The sequence below is a fragment of the Pseudomicrostroma glucosiphilum genome (assembly GCF_003144135.1).
Source record: "Pseudomicrostroma glucosiphilum strain MCA 4718 unplaced genomic scaffold BCV69scaffold_8, whole genome shotgun sequence".
Lineage (NCBI taxonomy): Eukaryota > Fungi > Basidiomycota > Exobasidiomycetes > Microstromatales > Microstromataceae > Microstroma > Microstroma glucosiphilum.
The window spans coordinates 382,675-399,816 of NW_020289920.1; the positions used below are offsets into that span (position 1 = coordinate 382,675).

At 57.2% G+C, this 17,142-nt stretch overlaps 7 protein-coding genes across 7 annotated transcripts in view; 4 read left to right on the top strand and 3 right to left on the bottom strand.

Annotated features, from left to right (window-relative positions):
- BCV69DRAFT_287606 (hypothetical protein) overlaps nucleotides 1-1,011 on the top strand; it is a gene marked incomplete at both ends in the record, with an annotated part of 2,871 nt that extends 1,860 nt beyond the window's left edge. Inside the window, one exon of the mRNA XM_025493578.1 lies at nucleotides 950-1,011. Within this exon, the coding sequence (XP_025347489.1) occupies nucleotides 950-1,011 (62 nt within the window). The remainder of the gene's footprint in view (nucleotides 1-949) is intronic.
- BCV69DRAFT_206340 (hypothetical protein) lies at nucleotides 818-2,364 on the top strand. The gene is made up of 4 exons (XM_025489720.1): nucleotides 818-877; nucleotides 1,197-2,032; nucleotides 2,135-2,246; nucleotides 2,343-2,364. Exons 2-3 carry the CDS (start codon nucleotides 1,301-1,303, stop codon nucleotides 2,168-2,170), a joined length of 768 nt encoding a protein of 255 aa, XP_025347490.1. The 5' UTR covers nucleotides 818-877; nucleotides 1,197-1,300; the 3' UTR covers nucleotides 2,171-2,246; nucleotides 2,343-2,364.
- Nucleotides 2,365-3,930: 1,566 nt separating this feature from the next.
- BCV69DRAFT_239908 (RNA-binding region RNP-1) lies at nucleotides 3,931-4,188 on the top strand (the record flags this gene model as incomplete). The annotated part of the gene is made up of 1 exon (XM_025489986.1): nucleotides 3,931-4,188. A coding segment is annotated over one exon (258 nt), but the record flags the coding sequence as incomplete, so codon positions are not given.
- Nucleotides 4,189-6,688: 2,500 nt separating this feature from the next.
- BCV69DRAFT_206367 (hypothetical protein) lies at nucleotides 6,689-7,815 on the bottom strand. Its single transcript, XM_025489721.1, has one exon. The coding sequence runs from the start codon at nucleotides 7,709-7,711 to the stop codon at nucleotides 7,109-7,111; it is 603 nt and encodes a 200-aa protein (XP_025347492.1). The 5' UTR covers nucleotides 7,712-7,815; the 3' UTR covers nucleotides 6,689-7,108.
- A 90-nt stretch (nucleotides 7,816-7,905) lies between these two features.
- On the top strand, nucleotides 7,906-12,620 carry BCV69DRAFT_312929 (hypothetical protein). The gene is made up of 3 exons (XM_025494985.1): nucleotides 7,906-8,180; nucleotides 8,258-8,715; nucleotides 8,813-12,620. The coding sequence occupies exons 1-3, from the start codon at nucleotides 8,099-8,101 to the stop codon at nucleotides 12,329-12,331; spliced, it is 4,059 nt and encodes a 1,352-aa protein (XP_025347493.1). The 5' UTR covers nucleotides 7,906-8,098; the 3' UTR covers nucleotides 12,332-12,620.
- Nucleotides 12,621-12,895: 275 nt separating this feature from the next.
- BCV69DRAFT_277589 (hypothetical protein) lies at nucleotides 12,896-14,290 on the bottom strand (the record flags this gene model as incomplete). The annotated part of the gene is made up of 1 exon (XM_025491158.1): nucleotides 12,896-14,290. One exon carries the CDS (start codon nucleotides 14,288-14,290, stop codon nucleotides 12,896-12,898), a length of 1,395 nt encoding a protein of 464 aa, XP_025347494.1.
- A 431-nt stretch (nucleotides 14,291-14,721) lies between these two features.
- Nucleotides 14,722-17,092, bottom strand: BCV69DRAFT_299471 (RIO1-domain-containing protein; the record flags this gene model as incomplete). Its single annotated transcript, XM_025494334.1, has 3 exons — nucleotides 14,722-15,661; nucleotides 15,752-16,751; nucleotides 16,822-17,092. 3 exons carry the CDS (start codon nucleotides 17,090-17,092, stop codon nucleotides 14,722-14,724), a joined length of 2,211 nt encoding a protein of 736 aa, XP_025347495.1.
- Nucleotides 17,093-17,142: the final 50 nt, after the last annotated feature.

The following is a 17,142-nucleotide window of genomic DNA, read 5'->3' on the forward strand; positions in this document are numbered from 1 at the left end:
CCCCCCTCCTCCCACCTACTCCTGGCATGAGACTCTCCTCTCTCCCTCTTTTTCTCTGCTCTACTGTGCGGGCCGCGAGCGCGCTGCTTGCAATACCAATAAAATCTTCATGGGGCCTCGCTCGCATTTGTGTTGCGTCTCGTGGTTGTGTGGGTTTGTAGTCTAGCGGGGTTCGTAGCTCTCCTTCTTGCAGCTCCTTCGGATCAAGGAGCGCTGGGACTTTGGAGGCTCGTGTTCGGTACAGAGGTACGACATGGCACTCCAGCCCACGTCCCGTGGAGTCGAGTCGCGGGAGACGTGGAGACGTGGAGACGTGAAGCGGGAAGCGGGAAGAAGTGATTCGAGCAGGCGGCAAAATCTGGGGGTCCAAGTGAGCCCTGTACAGCTTCGAGTGCAACCACTACTGCACAAGTCTCATCATCTGGGTACTCAGTTGGTCTACCCTGCTTCGTCTTACCTTTCCCCTCCCCTCTTTGTCCTGCTGTGAAGAGCTACTTTGGAGCTGAAGGCAGCGAGAGATCATGTCATGACGCCCTCCGCCTCCTCCTCCTCCCTCAAGAGGTCCACCCGCAAATTGGAGCACGACCTTCCTGCTCCTCCGGCTCCTCTATCCTTCTCCTCACATACCTACACCTCTGCCTCGTCAGATTCCCACTCGCACTCGCAAGATCCGCAAGCCGGCTCCTCTTCATCCTGTTCCTCCCCTCCCATCTCCCCTACATGGAGAGAGGCACGCACGCGAGACTGGCCTGTGCCTACGCAGAGGAGGAGGCGTTACGATACAGAGGGAGATGGACCTCCGATTCGGGAGCGTGGTGCGGGCGAGGTTGCTGGACGTGGACATAGACAACGAGAGGGAGCAGGGTCAGAAGCCAAAGTAGTGAAGGCTATTGCTGCTCTGGAGAAGGACCTGCCTCTGCCGGGCTCGAGACTGCTGTCTGATGGACAGGACACGGAGAGCAAGGAGAAGGAGGCTCTACAAGCTCGGAGAAGTCGCGGCAAGAAGTCTAGGAAGGAGAAGCAGCAGTCTACCGCCAACACTGCTGCACGACGCAAGAAGGCAAGCAGAACTTTTGGCGGGATGATCTTACTGCCGCTGCAGTACCTGCTGCTCGTACTGCTGCATTTGGGCTTTTGGATCATCACTGCTTCACTCAGAGCGCTAGCTCGGTCCAGGAGATGGCTCAGGAGGAGAGGTAGTGCTGGTGAACGCAGAGTGGAGGAGCTTGCACAGCTAGGAGGAGAGCTGCTCGAGATCCGGCGAAGAAATACGAAGCGTCAAGAAGAGAAGGGGAGTTTCATGGCGAACTCGAAAGGAGAGCTACGGGTACCGCAACATGTCGCTCTGGCTTTCCCGCCCAGCCCTCCACCGACCTCGACCCTCCTCGCTCGACTGCTCCTCCGGTACTTGACCCAGCTTCTGCCAGCCGACAGTGAAGCTACGAGCTCGAGCAGATCTTCCATCGGGCTCTTCGGCAAGTCTTCACCTCCTTCTGCTCGTCAGCTGGCATACCAGGAGACAGAGGCAGCAAGAAGGGTCCTCTCCTTGCGCAACGCTGTTCGCTGGTGCGCCATCCTCGGTGTATCAGAAGTGAGCGTGTGGGACGAAGGAGGAGAGATCAGTCGATGGCTTGCTTCGGGCTCACAAAGGGGGTTCGAGCCTTGCAGTGGGCTGTGGAGGATAGATGTGAATGTCGAAGAGGAGCAGGTACCGATTGTGATCGAGGTGAGGGATGGTGAGAGGCGGAGACAATTGGCGATGAAGACGAGTAAGGTCAAGCTGCAGAACGGAAAGCTTCAAAGTCATACCCTGGGCTCTGAGGAGGTCCCTGGGAGCCCTCTGTATATCGTGCTCAACCTTCTGACGCCGAGGTGGGACGGTCGTACAGCCTTTGCGACGCTCTCCGGGGCGCTCGTCGGTAAAGTGAAGAGGGAAGGAGAAGACGTTGTGACTGGCGATAGTCCAGCGCACAAGGGCATGAATGGTCATGCAGGTGTAGACAAGGACTGGCTCAGCAAAAGGATAGACAGTGTGGGTGTAGCTGAGGTGGACTCGGAGCTCAGAGGTTAGTCTTTCATTGAGTCTGCCCTCATTGGCACTGATAGCTGACTTGTGTCCCCCTTCGTCGTGCAGGCCAAGGGCTTCCTCATACCGAGCCAGACTTGCTGATCGTCTCTGGAGGGGATCCGATAGCACGGACTCTGAGTGACTTCCCAAGATGGATGATTCGAGTCACGGAGATCTTGTAAGTTTCGAGCTGTGGTGACCGGTAGCAAGCTTCAGTGCTGCTCGACGGGGACTGCTGACTGATTGCTCCCTCACTCTACTCCGACGACGGCAGTCATGCTCCTGCTTCTGCACCTCTTGGCTCTCCGCAAGACTCGGATGTGATACCGGCAGGATGCTCGATTGCTCAGCTGTCGATTCACGACTTCTTTGCTGCGCTGGAGCAGTTCACCAATGCAGAGCAACGCTACGGAAAGTGATCCAGGGCGAGGTTGCGCATTCGCAGCAGAGGGGCGTTGGCTTCTGCAGAAGGGTTGCTCCCAGGCAACGGCGGCCTCCAGCGGCACGGAAGTGGCAATGTACTGTAGAGGTAGAGGCGGACGACGGACGATTCTCATCACCAGCCAATCATGCGTACATCACACTGCACTGCACTGCGCCTCTCTCTTCTGCCTCGTGGCCTCGCTCGAGCTTCTCTGCCTCGATCCATTGAGCCGTGTGAGCCGTGTGAGCCAAGCATTGCGGCGCAGCGCGGCGTGTCCACACCTCGTCCCTCTCCCCTGTGCGTCTGCCTCTCCCGTCCTCCTTCCACCGTCCTCTACCAATCACTCACCACTCATCACCCACTACAATCCCCTCATCTGACCCTCGAAGACCACACCTCTACGCACCCTCACACTACACATTGCATACAGTCCATCATGAGCGACGGCGTCCTCGACGCGTACGACGACGAGGCGTCTGCCTGGACCGACGCCCACACCACTCTTGATCACAATGGCGATGAGGACGATGACGGCGATGCCTGGGTCGATGAGGACGAGTCCGCATCTACTCCTCGAGCATCCATCCCTCGACCTCACGACGCTATCCGCAGTGCTAAGCAAGCAGCCAAGCCTTTGGCTCAGCGACTCTCCTCGCAGCCAGCACCCAGTCTGGACGCTCGACCCCTCGCTTCAAGACTGTCGCAGGAGCCAGAGCACTCTCATCCTGATCCTGAGCCCGTCGAAGCGGCTGCAGTCGATCGTTGGGCCGGACGTGCCCCTCCTCCCCACCTCGCTCGCGCCACCGACCTCGGCAATAAAGCTCGATGGGGGCCCAATGTGACACGTCGCGTCAAGACGATCGACGATGTTGAGGCCACTGGGCTGGTCGAGGACGAGAATGGTACTCAGCCACAAGCAGAAGCAGTTACTCAAGACCACCAGGGCCAGCAGCAAGGAGGGACTGCCCTAGTCGACGTCTTCGACGCGCTTGCGGACGAGAGCGGTTGGGACGCGCCGACCGGCGAGCCTCAAGGTCTACAGCCTGCACTGACACCTCGAAAGGTGAATTTCCAGCAAGAGGTCAATCAACAATCAGCACAGTTTGAGGACAACGAAGCGCAAGAGGAGTACCACGAGGCTGTTGATGACACGCAAGAGGAGCGTCCCAACGACTGGGGAGAGCCTCCATACGAGGTACCAGAAGCACCGGACAACGGAGCGATCCTTCGTCTGGGGGACCATTGGCTCGAAGTCGAACCTCCGATGGGCTGTCGATCCTGGGAGATATACTGGCGCAGAAATCCTACCCTCGAACCACTCGACCGGCCCGAGGACGACGACGAGGGTTACTGGTACGATGACTACTACGATGACTATGCAGAGTACGGACAAGAGTCCTCCTCTCACCCTGTGCAGCACCCAGATGCTTCTCCCATTCTCTTCGCGGGTGGTCTGCCCTACTCTCTCTCCGTCGACGAGCTCAGAGAGGCCTTCACACCCTATGGCAACATACTGCGCGTAGCTATCCCCAAGGACCCAGAGACGGGCGAATCGCGAGGATTCGGCTACGTGGAGTTTGACTCTCAAGACTCTGCTCACAGTGCTATGGAGGCCCTTTCGGGACAAGAGCTTGGCGGACGAACGATGCGTCTCGACTATGCGCTGCCACGCGGTCACAGCAATGGTGATGGTGGGCACACATCTTATTCACAGACCCAAGATTACGCATCTGAGCCACAAGCTTCTTACTCTCGGGCATATGCATCTGAAGCACAAGCTTCTTGGCAGCCGCCAACGGTCAACAAGTCTGTCACCTGCACCAACACCGTTGCGTTGCCCTTCAACCGATGGGGTCGAAAGGCAGACGACTCGAATACGAAGGAGCAGAACCCTGACTCGCAGCAACAACCCAGAGATGCAATGGTCAACAATTGGCTTCAGAAGCAACCTCGCGACTCTGCCAACGAGGATGGCTGGGGTCCCAGTGAAGACGCCCAAGCTGCCAACGACGATGGATGGGGTCCGACTGAACAGGCTGAAGCTACTACCAACGACGATGGGTGGGGACCAAATGAGAGTAGCCAAGCTGCCAACGATGGTGGGTGGGGTCCGACCGAGAATGTTCAAGCCAGCAATGACGATGGCTGGGGTGCGAGCGAAGAGACCGTCACGCCTACAGACATCGAGCGAAGACCTCCTGTCACTGTTGAGTCTTCTCAAGGCTCTTACACAGCTGCTGTGCCAACTCAACCTGTACCCGGCGTCGATGCTGACGACGAGGAAGACGCGGTGGAGATCCCAGCCACACTCAAGATTGACTGGCCTGCCGATACTAGCGGTGGGTGGGACGACCCCGTTGACAGCACCCCTATTTCGCAGGCTAGGACTCAGTTCGAGCCACTCCAGGTGGTCCAGAGGACCCAGCAGATTCAGCCACCTCAGTTGGCTCCAATTGTCAAACCTGTCCAGCCTGTTCCACCGGCTCAGTCCACCAACTTTTCAAGCCCAGTGGAGCAGTCGACTGTGCAGGTCACCACTGAGCTCGTAGATAGAGATGAAGACAATCATCACAACGCTGTTGAAGAGCACAACAAGAACCAATATCTGTTCAAAGACGAGAAGAACGCCAAGCAGGATGACGGCAAGGACGATGAGCAAAATGACGACGGGAACGGGCAAAAGGTTGACTACACGAATGACGACAAGAGCGAGACTACAATCGAAGACAAGAGTGCTGCCACCAGACCTGCGAGCCTCCCACAGCGACCACAATGGACGCCGGCTGACACCAAGAGCTCAAGATCCACCGGCTTGAATCAGGGCATTAGAGCGCCGACTGTTCCTCCCTCGGGCGATCAGATTCTGCTGAAGAACTTCAAGGGTCGAGGTGGCCCTCCTGCTGCTTCTTTGCCCATACCTCGAGTGGCTAGGGTGCTCGCCACTAGGACCTCCGAGCCTTCGACACCAGCAACGCCCAACGAGATGGCAGCCGATCCAGCCGCAGAGCTTCAAAAGCTTCTCGAGAAGACCGAGGCTGCGCTGCAAGGCTTCGACGCGGTCAAGAAGACTGGTTCTGACTTACCTACCACGAGTAAAATCACTGACGGCGGCATCACTCCGCCTGCCAAGAAGGGAAGCGAGCCCCTTGAGGTACACGAGAAGGCGACGGCTGCGCCAGTAGTCGCAGAGGTGGCGCCTATCGAGGCCAGCCTCGCTGCCGCCACTCCGGCAGACAACAGAATTGAGGCATTGGTGCAGCAGCTCAAAGCACAGCGGGAGAGGCTCAAGGCGATCCTCGAGGCCTGAGGATTTTTTAGCAGTACCACCAGAGAGTGGAGATGATAGAGCAGTAGCCCCATACCCCTCTCTCCACGATCCCTGTTTTCCCGATCTCGACTGCCAGTTCCCTGATAATCACCGTGACTCGCGACTGTGAAAGTGGATGACCACTGTCCATGTCTTTGTTTGTGGAGGTGAGGGTCCGATTGAGGGTATCAAAGTACAGATTTGTGTGCCATTCTTCATCGCGCTGCAGATCATCAGGGTGCCATCCCCCTTCCTCTACCAGACCCGGCTCTCGCTGCTTCCTCCTCTTCCTCTCCTTCCCCCTGATCTTCATTCTCTCCAAGTGCCTGCCCAAAATCAGCAGCTTCCACCTCCATTTCTTCTCCTGCGCCCCGATCTTGCTCATCCCCTGCCTCTTCCTGGTCTTCAACCCCTCCCTCTCCCTCTTCCTCTGCCCCTGCCCTTGCCCCTGCCCCTGCCCCTGCCACTGCCTGTGTATCACCCCTCTGCACCCTCGCCTTGTTCTTCGATCCAGACGGCCTACCCCGTCTACTCCCCCGCAGTCTCTTCACCTCCCCCGTGTTGAGGTCGAGGTACTCTGAGCCGCTCTCACCGAGGAGGACGATTCGTTTACTGGCACTTCCTGGCATTGCGCCACCTGCACTTGCACTAGCCTCTGCAGCCGCACTAGCCTCTGCACCCGCACTAGCACCAGCACTTTCCTCAGCTCCAGCTCCACCCGCCTCTCCCGCCTCAATCTCCCTCATCAACTTCTCCTGCATCTTCATCCGTTTTACAATCCTCTGCGTCACCTTTGGCTCAACATCAGGGCGCAAAGAGCGCTGTACGGCTCTCTGTGTGCGTTGTGCTAGGGAGAGGGGAGGACGACCGGGCTTGCGAGCTTTGGGCGAGGAGAGGGTGAGAGGATTGGTAGAAGGAGAGTCGCCTTCCGGATCTATGTCGATGTCGATGTCCCCTGTAGCGGGAGGCTCGGCCTCACCTCCTTCCACGCTTGCTGAATGCGACTCGCGTGCTCTTGATGTTGATGTCTCTGGGGCTACCGAACCTCCTTGCGTCTGCGGACGCATCCGTCTCGACGCCAGGAGCTTCGAGCGCACCTTTCGCGAGCGCTGTGTGGCTGCCGCTTCGCCCACGTCGAGATTCACGGCAGGGCGGAATTTGATGCGGTTGTGCGTTGTGCTTGGTAGAGGTTGGGGTAGGGGAGAGGGGTGGTGTTGATGTGGGAAGGGACGGGTGCGATCTGAGGCAGAGAGAGGGGTTGGAGATGGAAGACGCAGGGTGGTTCAGCGTGCCTGGTCAAGTTATTGCGTCAAAGTCGAGGGAAAGTGACACTGCTGAGCATCTTCCACTCACCAAGCTCATCTTTCAATATCACTCCTGTAGTCAGACTCTCCTCCCAAGTACCCTTGAATACCACATTGCCCACCTTCAAAAAGGGGTTGCCCGTCTCTAGTCCCGTAGAAGCCCACTGTCGTTTAGACTGGAGGAGCTTGGCCGCCTCTGGGCCGAGATCGAAGATGACCAATTCGGGAGGGAGATCTTCGTATTCCCATTCGGAATCGGTAGTGGGATGGGACCGGCTGCCTTCGACATCGCCGTCCTCTTCGTCGCCTTCTTCCTCTTCGAAGGAGGTGCGAGGCAAGGAGGAGCGTGCAGTGGAAGGGCCTGCTTCTGTTTGTGCTCCATCTCCATTGCTACCGCCTGTCTGCCGCTCTCCATCAGGTGTGATCTCATCCTCTACACTAGCGCTCCTCTGCTCCCTGTCATTGGACCCGCCGGGACGCTGGCCGAAGCGGAGTACCTGCTGGTAGGAGGCGTCGAGGAAGTGCGGGCGACCATCGAGGTACGCGGGCGGGTTGCCGAAGCGCTTCACCTTGGAGTTGAGGCCGCCACTGGCACTGGTGGTGGCCATCCTGAGCCACAAGCTACCAAGACGAAGAGCTTCGAGACTCTTTAGGATACAGAGATGACTGCGGGCTCCTTTGAGGATAGGGATGGTGTTGGTGTTGGTGTTGGTGAGCGGTGGAGCGAGAGGCGTCGGGTGAAATGAGTCCGTGCGGCGTTTCGAATCGCGTCCAGGCGCCTTGGTTCCGTAGCCGCCATTGTTCCTGAGTGGGACCCAACACACCTTTGCCCCTTCTTCCTCGCCTTGTCAAGGTACCATCGACATCGCATTGTATACCCAGGAGGAGCGAGCTGAGAGACGCTGCTGATACCCCCGGCAAGAGAGGAGCTCTCCTACTGCTTTGCTCAAGTCAGACCCTCAGAGCTGACCAAGGATTGGTACGACGCGCCGAGGATGGCGTCGTACTACGATGACGAGGGGGAGGACGACGTTCAACGATTCCAAGACTTGGTAGACAGCATCGATGCCGCAACCGGTGAGTAAGAGGCAGCTCCTTCGAGTGAAATCTATGGTGATGCTCACAACCGGCCACCTTTCTCCGGACCCCTTCAGATCTTGATGGCAAGACTTCTGCCCTGCAACACCTGTCAGATCACCTTCCAACCTTTCACTCCATACCCGAAGCCGATCATCTGACGGCCACACTCAAGGTACTGATCAAAAATCAACATCCCACTCTATCCCATGCGGCTCTCGAGTTTGTCTCACCCCTCCTGGCCCACATGAGGAGCTCGATCCACGAGCCCAAGGGCGTCCAACACGTCAAGACGGCAATAAACTCTCTCATGCCCACCGTCCTCGAGAAGGCAGGAGATGGGCGAGAGAAGACTAGAGAGATGGCCGGGAAAGCTCTGGAGGAGCTGGGGAAGGCTGCCATTGACGGTAGCAGGGCAACCCTTGGTCACTCCATCTCTCACAAGACAAGGGAGATTGAGTCGCCCTTGAATGCCTTTGAGAGGCTACTTTGCGACACAGGGCTAATGGCCAAGTCGGCAAAGATCAAAGAGCAGGTGAGCCAGAGAGGGTACTTGAATGGAGCTACGGGGTGGACAATGCACAGGGGGGATTATGACTGACACCTGTGCCCGCCCTGCCTGCCTGTCATAGTCGTGCAAGGTCTTACCTCCTCTGCGCAGCTATCAGGCCAAGTTGCCAATCAAGGCTTTCCTCTCACCCCTTGTAGAGATCCTGTCCGATGCTGATCCGCATTGCCGCGAAGCCGCTCGAGCCACACTAGTAGCCCTCTTCTCCACCGCTAGTCCTGCTGCAAAGACAGACCTCAAAAAGGAGCTGGAAGCACAGAATGTCAGAAAGGCTCTGGTAGATTCAATTGTACGCGAGATCAGTAGCGACGATGATGAGGACTTGAGCGGAGACGGTGTGGCAACACCAGTAGCAGCTGAGCGAGCTGCCTCTTCGACGTCACATGCTGCTCCTGCGGCTGCAAGCTCCGCCACGACAGCGCCGGCTCCAGCCGCCACCGCTGCTTCCGATGACAACATCTCTCCAGTCCACATCTTCAGTCGAGGCGACCTCGAAAGGGCATTCACTGCTCTCCTGCCGCACTTCGAGGGCAAAGAAACGGAACACAACTGGCTACAGCGAGAGAATGGCATCATCAAAGTGCGAGGCATGCTCAAGGCTGGCGCATTCGACAAGTACGATGCTGCCTTTGTCAGCGGGATCAAATCTCTCACTGATGGAGTACTAAAGGCTGTCGGAAGTTTGCGGACCACACTGGCTATGCAGGGCACCTGTCTGATCGCAGAGCTCGCCCAACGAGTGGGAGATAGCCTCGCAGATTCCACCCTGGACGCCTTTGTTCCCGCCCTGCTGAAGATGGCTGGGTACACGAAGCGTCTGGTGGCCAATGCTACCCAGGAAGCTGTGAAAGAGCTCTTCCAGACTACGTCATATCGCCATCGCTTCCTAGATCTCGTCTGGGCAGGCATGCAAGACAAGAATATCACCACCAGGATCAGCATGGCAGAGCATCTCCACACGTTGTTGGCTACACATGCAGAACATCGCAAGCACGCGCTAGAGTCTCACGAGGGTCTCGCAACGATTGAGAAATTCTTACAGAAGGGTTTGGCGGATCAGAACAAAGATGTGAGAGCCAATTCGAGAGAGGCGTTCTACGTGTACAGACACTACTGGCCTGCTCGCGGCCATGCTCTGGAGTCGAAGCTGGAGCCAGCTATTCGAAAACAAATTGCAGCAGGAGCAGCTAGCGCAGCGATGAGTAGTGGACCCGTTCGGCCAGCGGGTACCGGCGCTCAAGCTCGAGCCGTCAGCAGCGCACTTCCTCCTTCCAGGTCTGAAGAGTCTCCTTCGACATCAAAGCCGGCGGTGGCTGTCGTACCGCCGAAGAGGGCTGGAGGACCAAGCAGTGCCATTCTCGCCGCCAAAGCTCGGATGGTCGCCGAGAGGAAGGAGCAGCAGGCTCGTCAACAACGAGAGTCGCAAGGCTCACAGCGCGACGACTATGCGGGATCACCTCAATCTGCCAGCGAGACGACCCCGAAGAAGCCCTCCCTGTCTCAGACTCGACAATTCTCTGCATCGCGTATACCCAGGGCAGCGGATGTTCCTCTGCCACCGTCTCCCTCATCCTCTTCCGCTTCGCTCAGCTCTGCAACGACGCCGACAAGAGGGGCGACGCAGGGAGGTAGAGCCGGTTCGGCTCTGTCTCCTCCCTCTCGTGCAACGCCCAGAGGGATTGGAAAGGAAGCCAGCAGCGCCAGCTCGCCACCACCGTCAAGCTACGGCGGTCAACAGCCTCAGCAACGCTTTCAGCCATTCCAGCCGACCAGAGCCCGCAACGTCTCTACCTCAACGGCTGGATCATCCAGCGCGAGCGCGAGCAGCAGCGGAAGTGCAAACGCTCGACCTATGTCTGGATATGCTGGCGGGAACAAATCGCTGGGTGCGGTTCCATCGGCCAAGGGCAAAGCAGTTCCTACCTCACCGGCTTCTCGCACCGCTGCACTGCCCGCGAAGATGCTCGATCCGGACGACACCATCCAGCTCGGCAGGTACGACGCGGATGCGACGCTCGATGGCGATGCGACGGTCGACTTGATGGGGATGAGCAGCAGTCCGCTCAAGAGAGCAATGGCAGCTGGTGGGGGAGACGATAGTCTGAGCTTTGCTTTTGCTGGCCTGGGCCAACAGACAAAGGATAATCGAGCAGCTGACGATGAGGACGACGAAGATGAGCAGTACAACGGTGATGAGACCAATCAGTCGACTCCAAGGATCATTCGACAAGCGCCGGCAGACGGGCAGGGAGGTGCTCAGCCGCAGCCGCAGTCATCGTCATCGTCAGATGCTCTCGCATTTACCTCACCATCATCAGAGGCAGAGGTTCAAGCGCCACCACAGCGAGCACCGCCTCCTGTCTCGCCAGCTGAGGGGAAGAGCTACCTTGCTTCCCGTGCCTCGCGTCTCACATCAGAGGCTCAGATCGCCCTCTCCCCTATCAAAAGCACACCTGATGCTCTACAATGGGTGGAAGAAGTTCGTACAGGAAGAGCAAACGCAGTCACATTTGGCAATCTGTCAATCATGTCCCGCAAATTCCCTGTGCAAGCCGAAGAAGACAGTGCGGCCAACGAGCAGCTCCTGCGGAGCGGCCGAGGGGCTTACGAAGCGGAGGAGGCTGCCAAGCGGAGGATGCAGCAGGAAGAAGAGGGCGATGGCGATGGCGAGTCGCTAGAGCAGCAGCAAGCGGACGCATGGAGGGAATTGAGCCTTTTCTGCAGTCTGTGGGAGGCGCTGGAGCGCTCTTTGCTCGCCCTCTTTGCTGCACCTGCCTCTGCGGGCGAGAACATTCCTCCTGCTGATGCAGGCGAGATACCTATGGCGGCACTCTCTCTCCTCTTTCACCTCGTAGAGAGGCAATACCCGCTCTTCCTCTCCTACGGGCTTGAAGTTGACCTTCTCTCTTTGATCTTCAAGGTCCGCGCAAGCGTCGGGAGCGGCAGTAACGGCGGCAACGCCAGTGCCAGTAGAAGAGGCGCAACTCCGCCCACCAAGGTCATTTCAGGATGCGAGTCCCTGATCGATAGCTGGGCTGCCAGGACTCTTCCAGCTCTTGGGCTCAGCTCTCTCCTCTCAAGCATGGGACCCGCTCCCTCTCTCTCAGCTCCGGATACAGATGCAGAAGGAGCAGCAGCAGCAGCAAGCGACAGCAGGATCCTTCTCCTTTCCCTGCGCGCCCTCTCCCGTCTCCTACTCCGTCTCCCACCCGAAATGGTACTCGAAGAGATACCCCGCGCTCGTAGCTGGATCTTGCGCGCGCTCAACGATGAAAAAGTCACGGCGCTGCGACAGGCTGCCGTGGATGTGGTTAGCTGCGCACAGGTGAGGATTGAGCAGGGTCGTGCTGGGGAGGGCGAGGACGGGGAAGCAACAGGAAGTGCTTCTGCTGCTGCCGGAGAGAAAGAGAATGGTGTGACTGGAAACGATGCTAGTGGCGCTACTGTCAGCGTAGAAGAGCTCTTTGAATCCGTCGGCCCGCTCAAGCAAGCACAAAAGGACTTGATCATCTACTTTATTGGGCGGAAGAAGAAGTTGCTAGCCCAGGAAGCTGCTAGAGCTCGAGCTGGGGCAAGACGCTGAGACAGGCTTGTGAGGGTTTAGGATGGGCTCAATGAGTGAGGAGAAGAAGAGACGGAGGAAAGTGGCGGTGCCTCCTGAGTGTAGATCATTTGCTCTGTCTCTTCTCTCATTAATGATTGTCACCTCACCTCACTTTCGATGCTTGGTGGGAGTGCAATCAGCATGTGGGGGCTGAATGGGCTGCACAAGAAGGAAGACTGAAGTCTTAGTCGCAGACACGTCGGCCATCCCAGATAAGCGGGCCTTGTCAGTCTTTAAATTGAGAAGGTGCACCCTGCTCACACTGAACTCTTAATGAATGTATGAATTTCAATGAAGGAATGGACTACGAGACAAAGATTGTTCTTAGGGGAACAGGAAAATTTACGGGGGAAGCACTACGAGACAGAGATTGTTCTGTGCGCAGAGGAGCGACACTGATTTTGGGGGAACGGGGTGAGCAAAGACGAGAACGTTTTGGGGGGAGGACATCGACGGGGCGAGAACAGCATCTCGACACTTCTGTGACAGGACGGGACAGATGGAGCAGAGGGGATGGACAGCAGACGGAGCCTAGTCGAGAGCTCAGCGCATGAGAATGCGGAGAGTCATAATGATGTCGTCCTGCAGCCTCTGCAGCTCACGCTGGTGGCGGAGGAAAGGGATTCGCCAACCAGGGAGCATGGGATCCCAAGCATTCACCTCTTCCCGGATGGGTGGAAGTCTTGGATCGCGCCTAGGAGCATGCCGGATGTGTAGTCCGAAGTTGCGTACAATACCGCCACGGCCACCACGGCGTCCTCGGTTTCCGTTTCCACCTCGGCGACCTTGGTGGTTTCGACGCCTATGACCGTCTGGATGAGGGGCTACTCGACCTTCTCTTTCAGCTCGAGGTGCAGTAGGGGGAGCCCGATTATCTGCTGGAGCCCTGAAGCGAAGAGCAGGACGATTGATGACTGCGAAAGGCTCCTGCGCATGCTCGCCATTGAAAGCCTGGATAGGTTCATCTTCGGCAGGCCAAGGCTCATCTGGCCTCATGAGATGGTCAAGTATCTCTAGCACCCGGCCGACGACGGATCTCGCGTCTTCTTCGTCGTCGTTGCCGTCGTCGTCGTCGTCGGCATCGGCGTCCGCGTCCTCGAGATCGTCTTCAGGGAAGAAGGGAACGAAGCTTGCCATTGACGTTGGTGCGGTGACTTGGGCTGACACGACCACGAAACCACCGGAGCTGTCGGTCACAGGAGACTCGTCGTCGGTGTCGACGTTGCCTGCTTGCTGCTCTTCGTTGGCGGAGATGATTCGAGGTTCGGTGAGATCAATTTCTTGCTGCGTTTCGTGGACGGCACTAGCGGCTTCATCGCTGAAGAGCTGCACATAGTTCTCTTGGGTGGTGGCCAGAGCCAATTGAAAACACCGATGGAGCAGGCCCATGACCAAGACGATGTCGACAGTACCCTCGAGCTCTGAGGTGACAGGAAGATCTCGCTCGACCAGAGGTGCTGCGGTGCTCGAGGCGGGGTCGGGTGAGCCCGTCAAAGCCTCGTAGAGTTGTTCGACAAGTTCATTAAGCTCGAGATGAAGCTCGGACGTGACACTGTTGGGGTCTCGAGGGAAGTCGCGCAAGAACCTTCGCAGAGGGCAGTAGCCGAGCTCCCACTGCGATCCGAGTTGAGGCATTCGCAGAGCCGGGGGTGGTACGGATGCAAGCAGCTCAGGTTCGCTGGACTGGCGGATCCATCTCCAAAGGAGGGAGACGATCTTGAATGCATAGTCTGTATCGTAGGGAATTGGGGCCTTCCTAGATGCGTACTCTTCCCTGAGCCGCTGCCGGTGCTGCCACAGCCTGATCTCCGCAGACTCTCGAATCCGCTGGACGGTTCGCTCGCGAATTCGTCGGAGGAATTCTGGGTCGCCGCCTTGCTGAGACTGAATGCCTCCGGCGAGGGACTCGGGAAGAACGATGTCGTTTGGTCGAGACATGATAGCAGCGTAAAGGGTGGGTGTAAGCTTTGGGTGTAGTATACGGGGTCAACTCGGTACGTGTATGCGAAGATACGGTACCAAGTTGGGATGTATGTGGGAAGGTGGGGAAAAGGAGGCAGAGCCGGGAGGTTTTCCCAGCATCCTTAAGTATCTCATCGAGAAATGCCTCCGTGACCATGACCCAGCATGAACGGAGGCTGCCGTCGTCCACCGCCTTCTCAGACATTTGCTCCCGGTACGCGCTACTTGCCCAGCGTCCGCGCCTCCGCGTGCAGGGACGCCGCGATGCGGCCTGCCAGTGTACAATTCAAGGCAGTAGGAGACACGATTGTATTTGCTCCCGTCGAGTCAGTGCGCTAGAATACAATGCCTGCTGTTCTGGAACTTGTATGATCCGACCGGCCTCCTGATCCGATCAGAGCGGATGTTCACTTCTTTTTCATCTTCTTGAGCTTCTCCTTCTTTGACATCTTCGTCTTGCGCCGCTCCTGATTCGCAGACTTGACCTCTTGCTTCCGCTGCTTCTTTGCTTCGCGATCCTCGTGGCGGTGACCTCGGGGCCCTTTCTTCTCCCTGGTCCCACCATTCTCGTCGTCTTCGTCTGAGCTGCCGTCCTCGTCGGAACTCTCGTCGTCCGATTGTGAGTCGCCTGGAGCGGGCGTCTGCGAGCTTGGGGCAGCTACTTGCTCAGAAGGATTCGAGGTTGATTCCACGTTGGCCTTGCCGAGACCCGTCACACCTCCGGCATAGATCAGGCTTTCTGCGCCGTCCTTCTTGAGCTTTTGAATATCCCTTTCTGGATCGTAGACTTCGTTGAGCGTTCTCGGAATGTAGGACGAGAAGAAAACTGCTTCGTCTGAGGACTGCTGCTGTGCCTGCTGGTTTGGTGGAGTGGCCATTGATGTCTGTGCATTCGCGGAATGATCCAGACCGTTGTTCGCGGGAGGCGCGGAGGAGGCAGCTGCCTTTGATTCTTTACTCCTCTCCATGATCTCCTTCAGATCCGCCATGAGTTCTTCTTCGGTCTCGCCTCGCTCTCGCTCCCTCACTTCCAATTGCGCAAATGGCCCCGTGCCTCCAGTCTGGACGATCTTCAGCTCGCCCTCGTACGTCTCATCGTTCCCTTGATCTTGCTCGTGCACTTGATCGATGCCGACGTTTCCACCACCCCTCTTCGCACGCTCTCTGGGCTCGGCAATGATCCAGTCGAAGACTTTGCGCAAACCAAGGACGTTCCTAACGCCTCCACGCTTGGAGAAGTAGGCCTCGATGTGAGAGATGTCGGCTCGAAGGAACTCAAGAGCTTTTGGATGGTCATGTTCAACAGACTGAGACACGTCAATGATCCACAAGTGGGACTCGTGGTACCTGGAGGAGGTTCGTTGAAAAGTGCACAGTGTGAGTGTGAGCATGCAGATGATCAGGGCTGCTCTAGCCCGCTTCGGCCTTGATACTTACAGGACATTGTACTCGCTCAAATCAGCGTGGACGAGGCGACATTGCCACCATAGCGTCCGCATTCCAGCCAGCATCTCTCGGTAGAGGTCCTCCCACCGATCCTCTTGGCCATTCTCAACTTCTTGATCGATGCTCTTCTCAGCATCCTTTAGCCGAGGGCTAGCCCAACCAGCCTGGTCGCCCAGAAAGTCCATGACCAGGACGTGATCCCTCAGCTCCAGTGGTTTGGGAGCTCTAATACCGGCAGACACCAATCTTTTGAGATTCCTGGCTTCCTTCTCTGCCCATGTCTTGACCATCTTGCGTGGGTTGGATCCTGAGTAGCCGTTCCTGAACCGATATTCTCCAGACACGTATTGATGACGATCCTTGAAGACCAAAATGGATGTCTTGTAGATCTTGATGGCTACATGAACTGGTGAGCCTTTGCGCTCCTCAGCTGGAGTCGTCTCGTCCTCGCCATGCTCAGCCAGAGGGGGAGGAGGCATGGAGGCATGGTAGACATTTGCTTCCTTGCCGGTGGATATGACTCCATCGATGTGCCGCAGAAAACCTCTTTGTAGCATCTTGAAGAGTATGACAAGCGTACGAGGGTCGAGAACCTGCTGTGTGGTGGCCCTGTCGGCTTTGTCCTTGTCTTTCGAAGCTGTAGCCGAGTTGCCTTTCCTAGGCACTGAGGCATTCAGAGAACCAGACAGGGATATACGAGACGCAAGGTGAGACAACGAAGAGAGTTGAGCAGTCGTCTTATCGTGGGGAGCTTCTTGTGCAGCATTTTCGGCATCTTCTCCCGATGTAATCCGATTTGGATCTGTAGAGCTAGATGGTCCTGCCGCATTGCCGGTATTCCGATTATTGGTGCGGTTGGCTTCGTCCCTTGCCTCCCTGGCAGCAGCAGCCTTTCTCGAGATGTTCATGGCTGGCAAAGGTACTGCTGCGTCTGAGCTTCCTTGAGCCACCGACTGCACTTGGCGAGAGCGATTGTAGAGCTTTGTGAAGTCTGCGTAGAGTACTTGGTATGTCAGCCGAGTGCTTGCGTGGTCATGCCACGATGCAGATGCATAACTCACCTCCTTTAGCCATGTCCCAGTCTGCGTCCTGGAAATCAAAGGCCTGAATGCGCTCCAGCTCGCTATCTTCACCACTATCGTAGTCGTCTTCCACTTCGTCGTCCTCGATCTTATCATCGCCAATAGACTCTAGGCCTACGTCTGATGATTCAGGATGTGGGGCGGTGGACTGCTCTTGCTGCAGAGTGGGCGCTTGCTCCTCTGCGTCAGCGAATTGATCTGCCTCGTCATCATCATCATCGATACGGCGGTCCACCTTCGCCATCGACATCGTCGCCAGCAGGTCTATATGCGCTATGTCAGTGTGGTATCGATGCCGGC

What these genes read in the sequence shown, in the direction of transcription:
- BCV69DRAFT_312929 (XM_025494985.1), top strand. Translation starts at nt 8,099, where the DNA reads ATGGCGTCGTACTACGATGACGAGGGGGAGGACGACGTTCAACGATTC. An exon ending in CAGCATCGATGCCGCAACCG is followed by an intron (nt 8,181 to 8,257) that starts GTGAGTAAGAGG and finishes GGACCCCTTCAG; the next exon opens with ATCTTGATGGCAAGACTTCT. An exon ending in CGGCAAAGATCAAAGAGCAG is followed by an intron (nt 8,716 to 8,812) that starts GTGAGCCAGAGA and finishes TGCCTGTCATAG; the next exon opens with TCGTGCAAGGTCTTACCTCC.
- BCV69DRAFT_206367 (XM_025489721.1), bottom strand. Translation starts at nt 7,711, where the DNA reads ATGGCCACCACCAGTGCCAGTGGCGGCCTCAACTCCAAGGTGAAGCGC.
- BCV69DRAFT_206340 (XM_025489720.1), top strand. Translation starts at nt 1,301, where the DNA reads ATGGCGAACTCGAAAGGAGAGCTACGGGTACCGCAACATGTCGCTCTG. An exon ending in TCAGCAAAAGGATAGACAGT is followed by an intron (nt 2,033 to 2,134) that starts GTGGGTGTAGCT and finishes TTCGTCGTGCAG; the next exon opens with GCCAAGGGCTTCCTCATACC.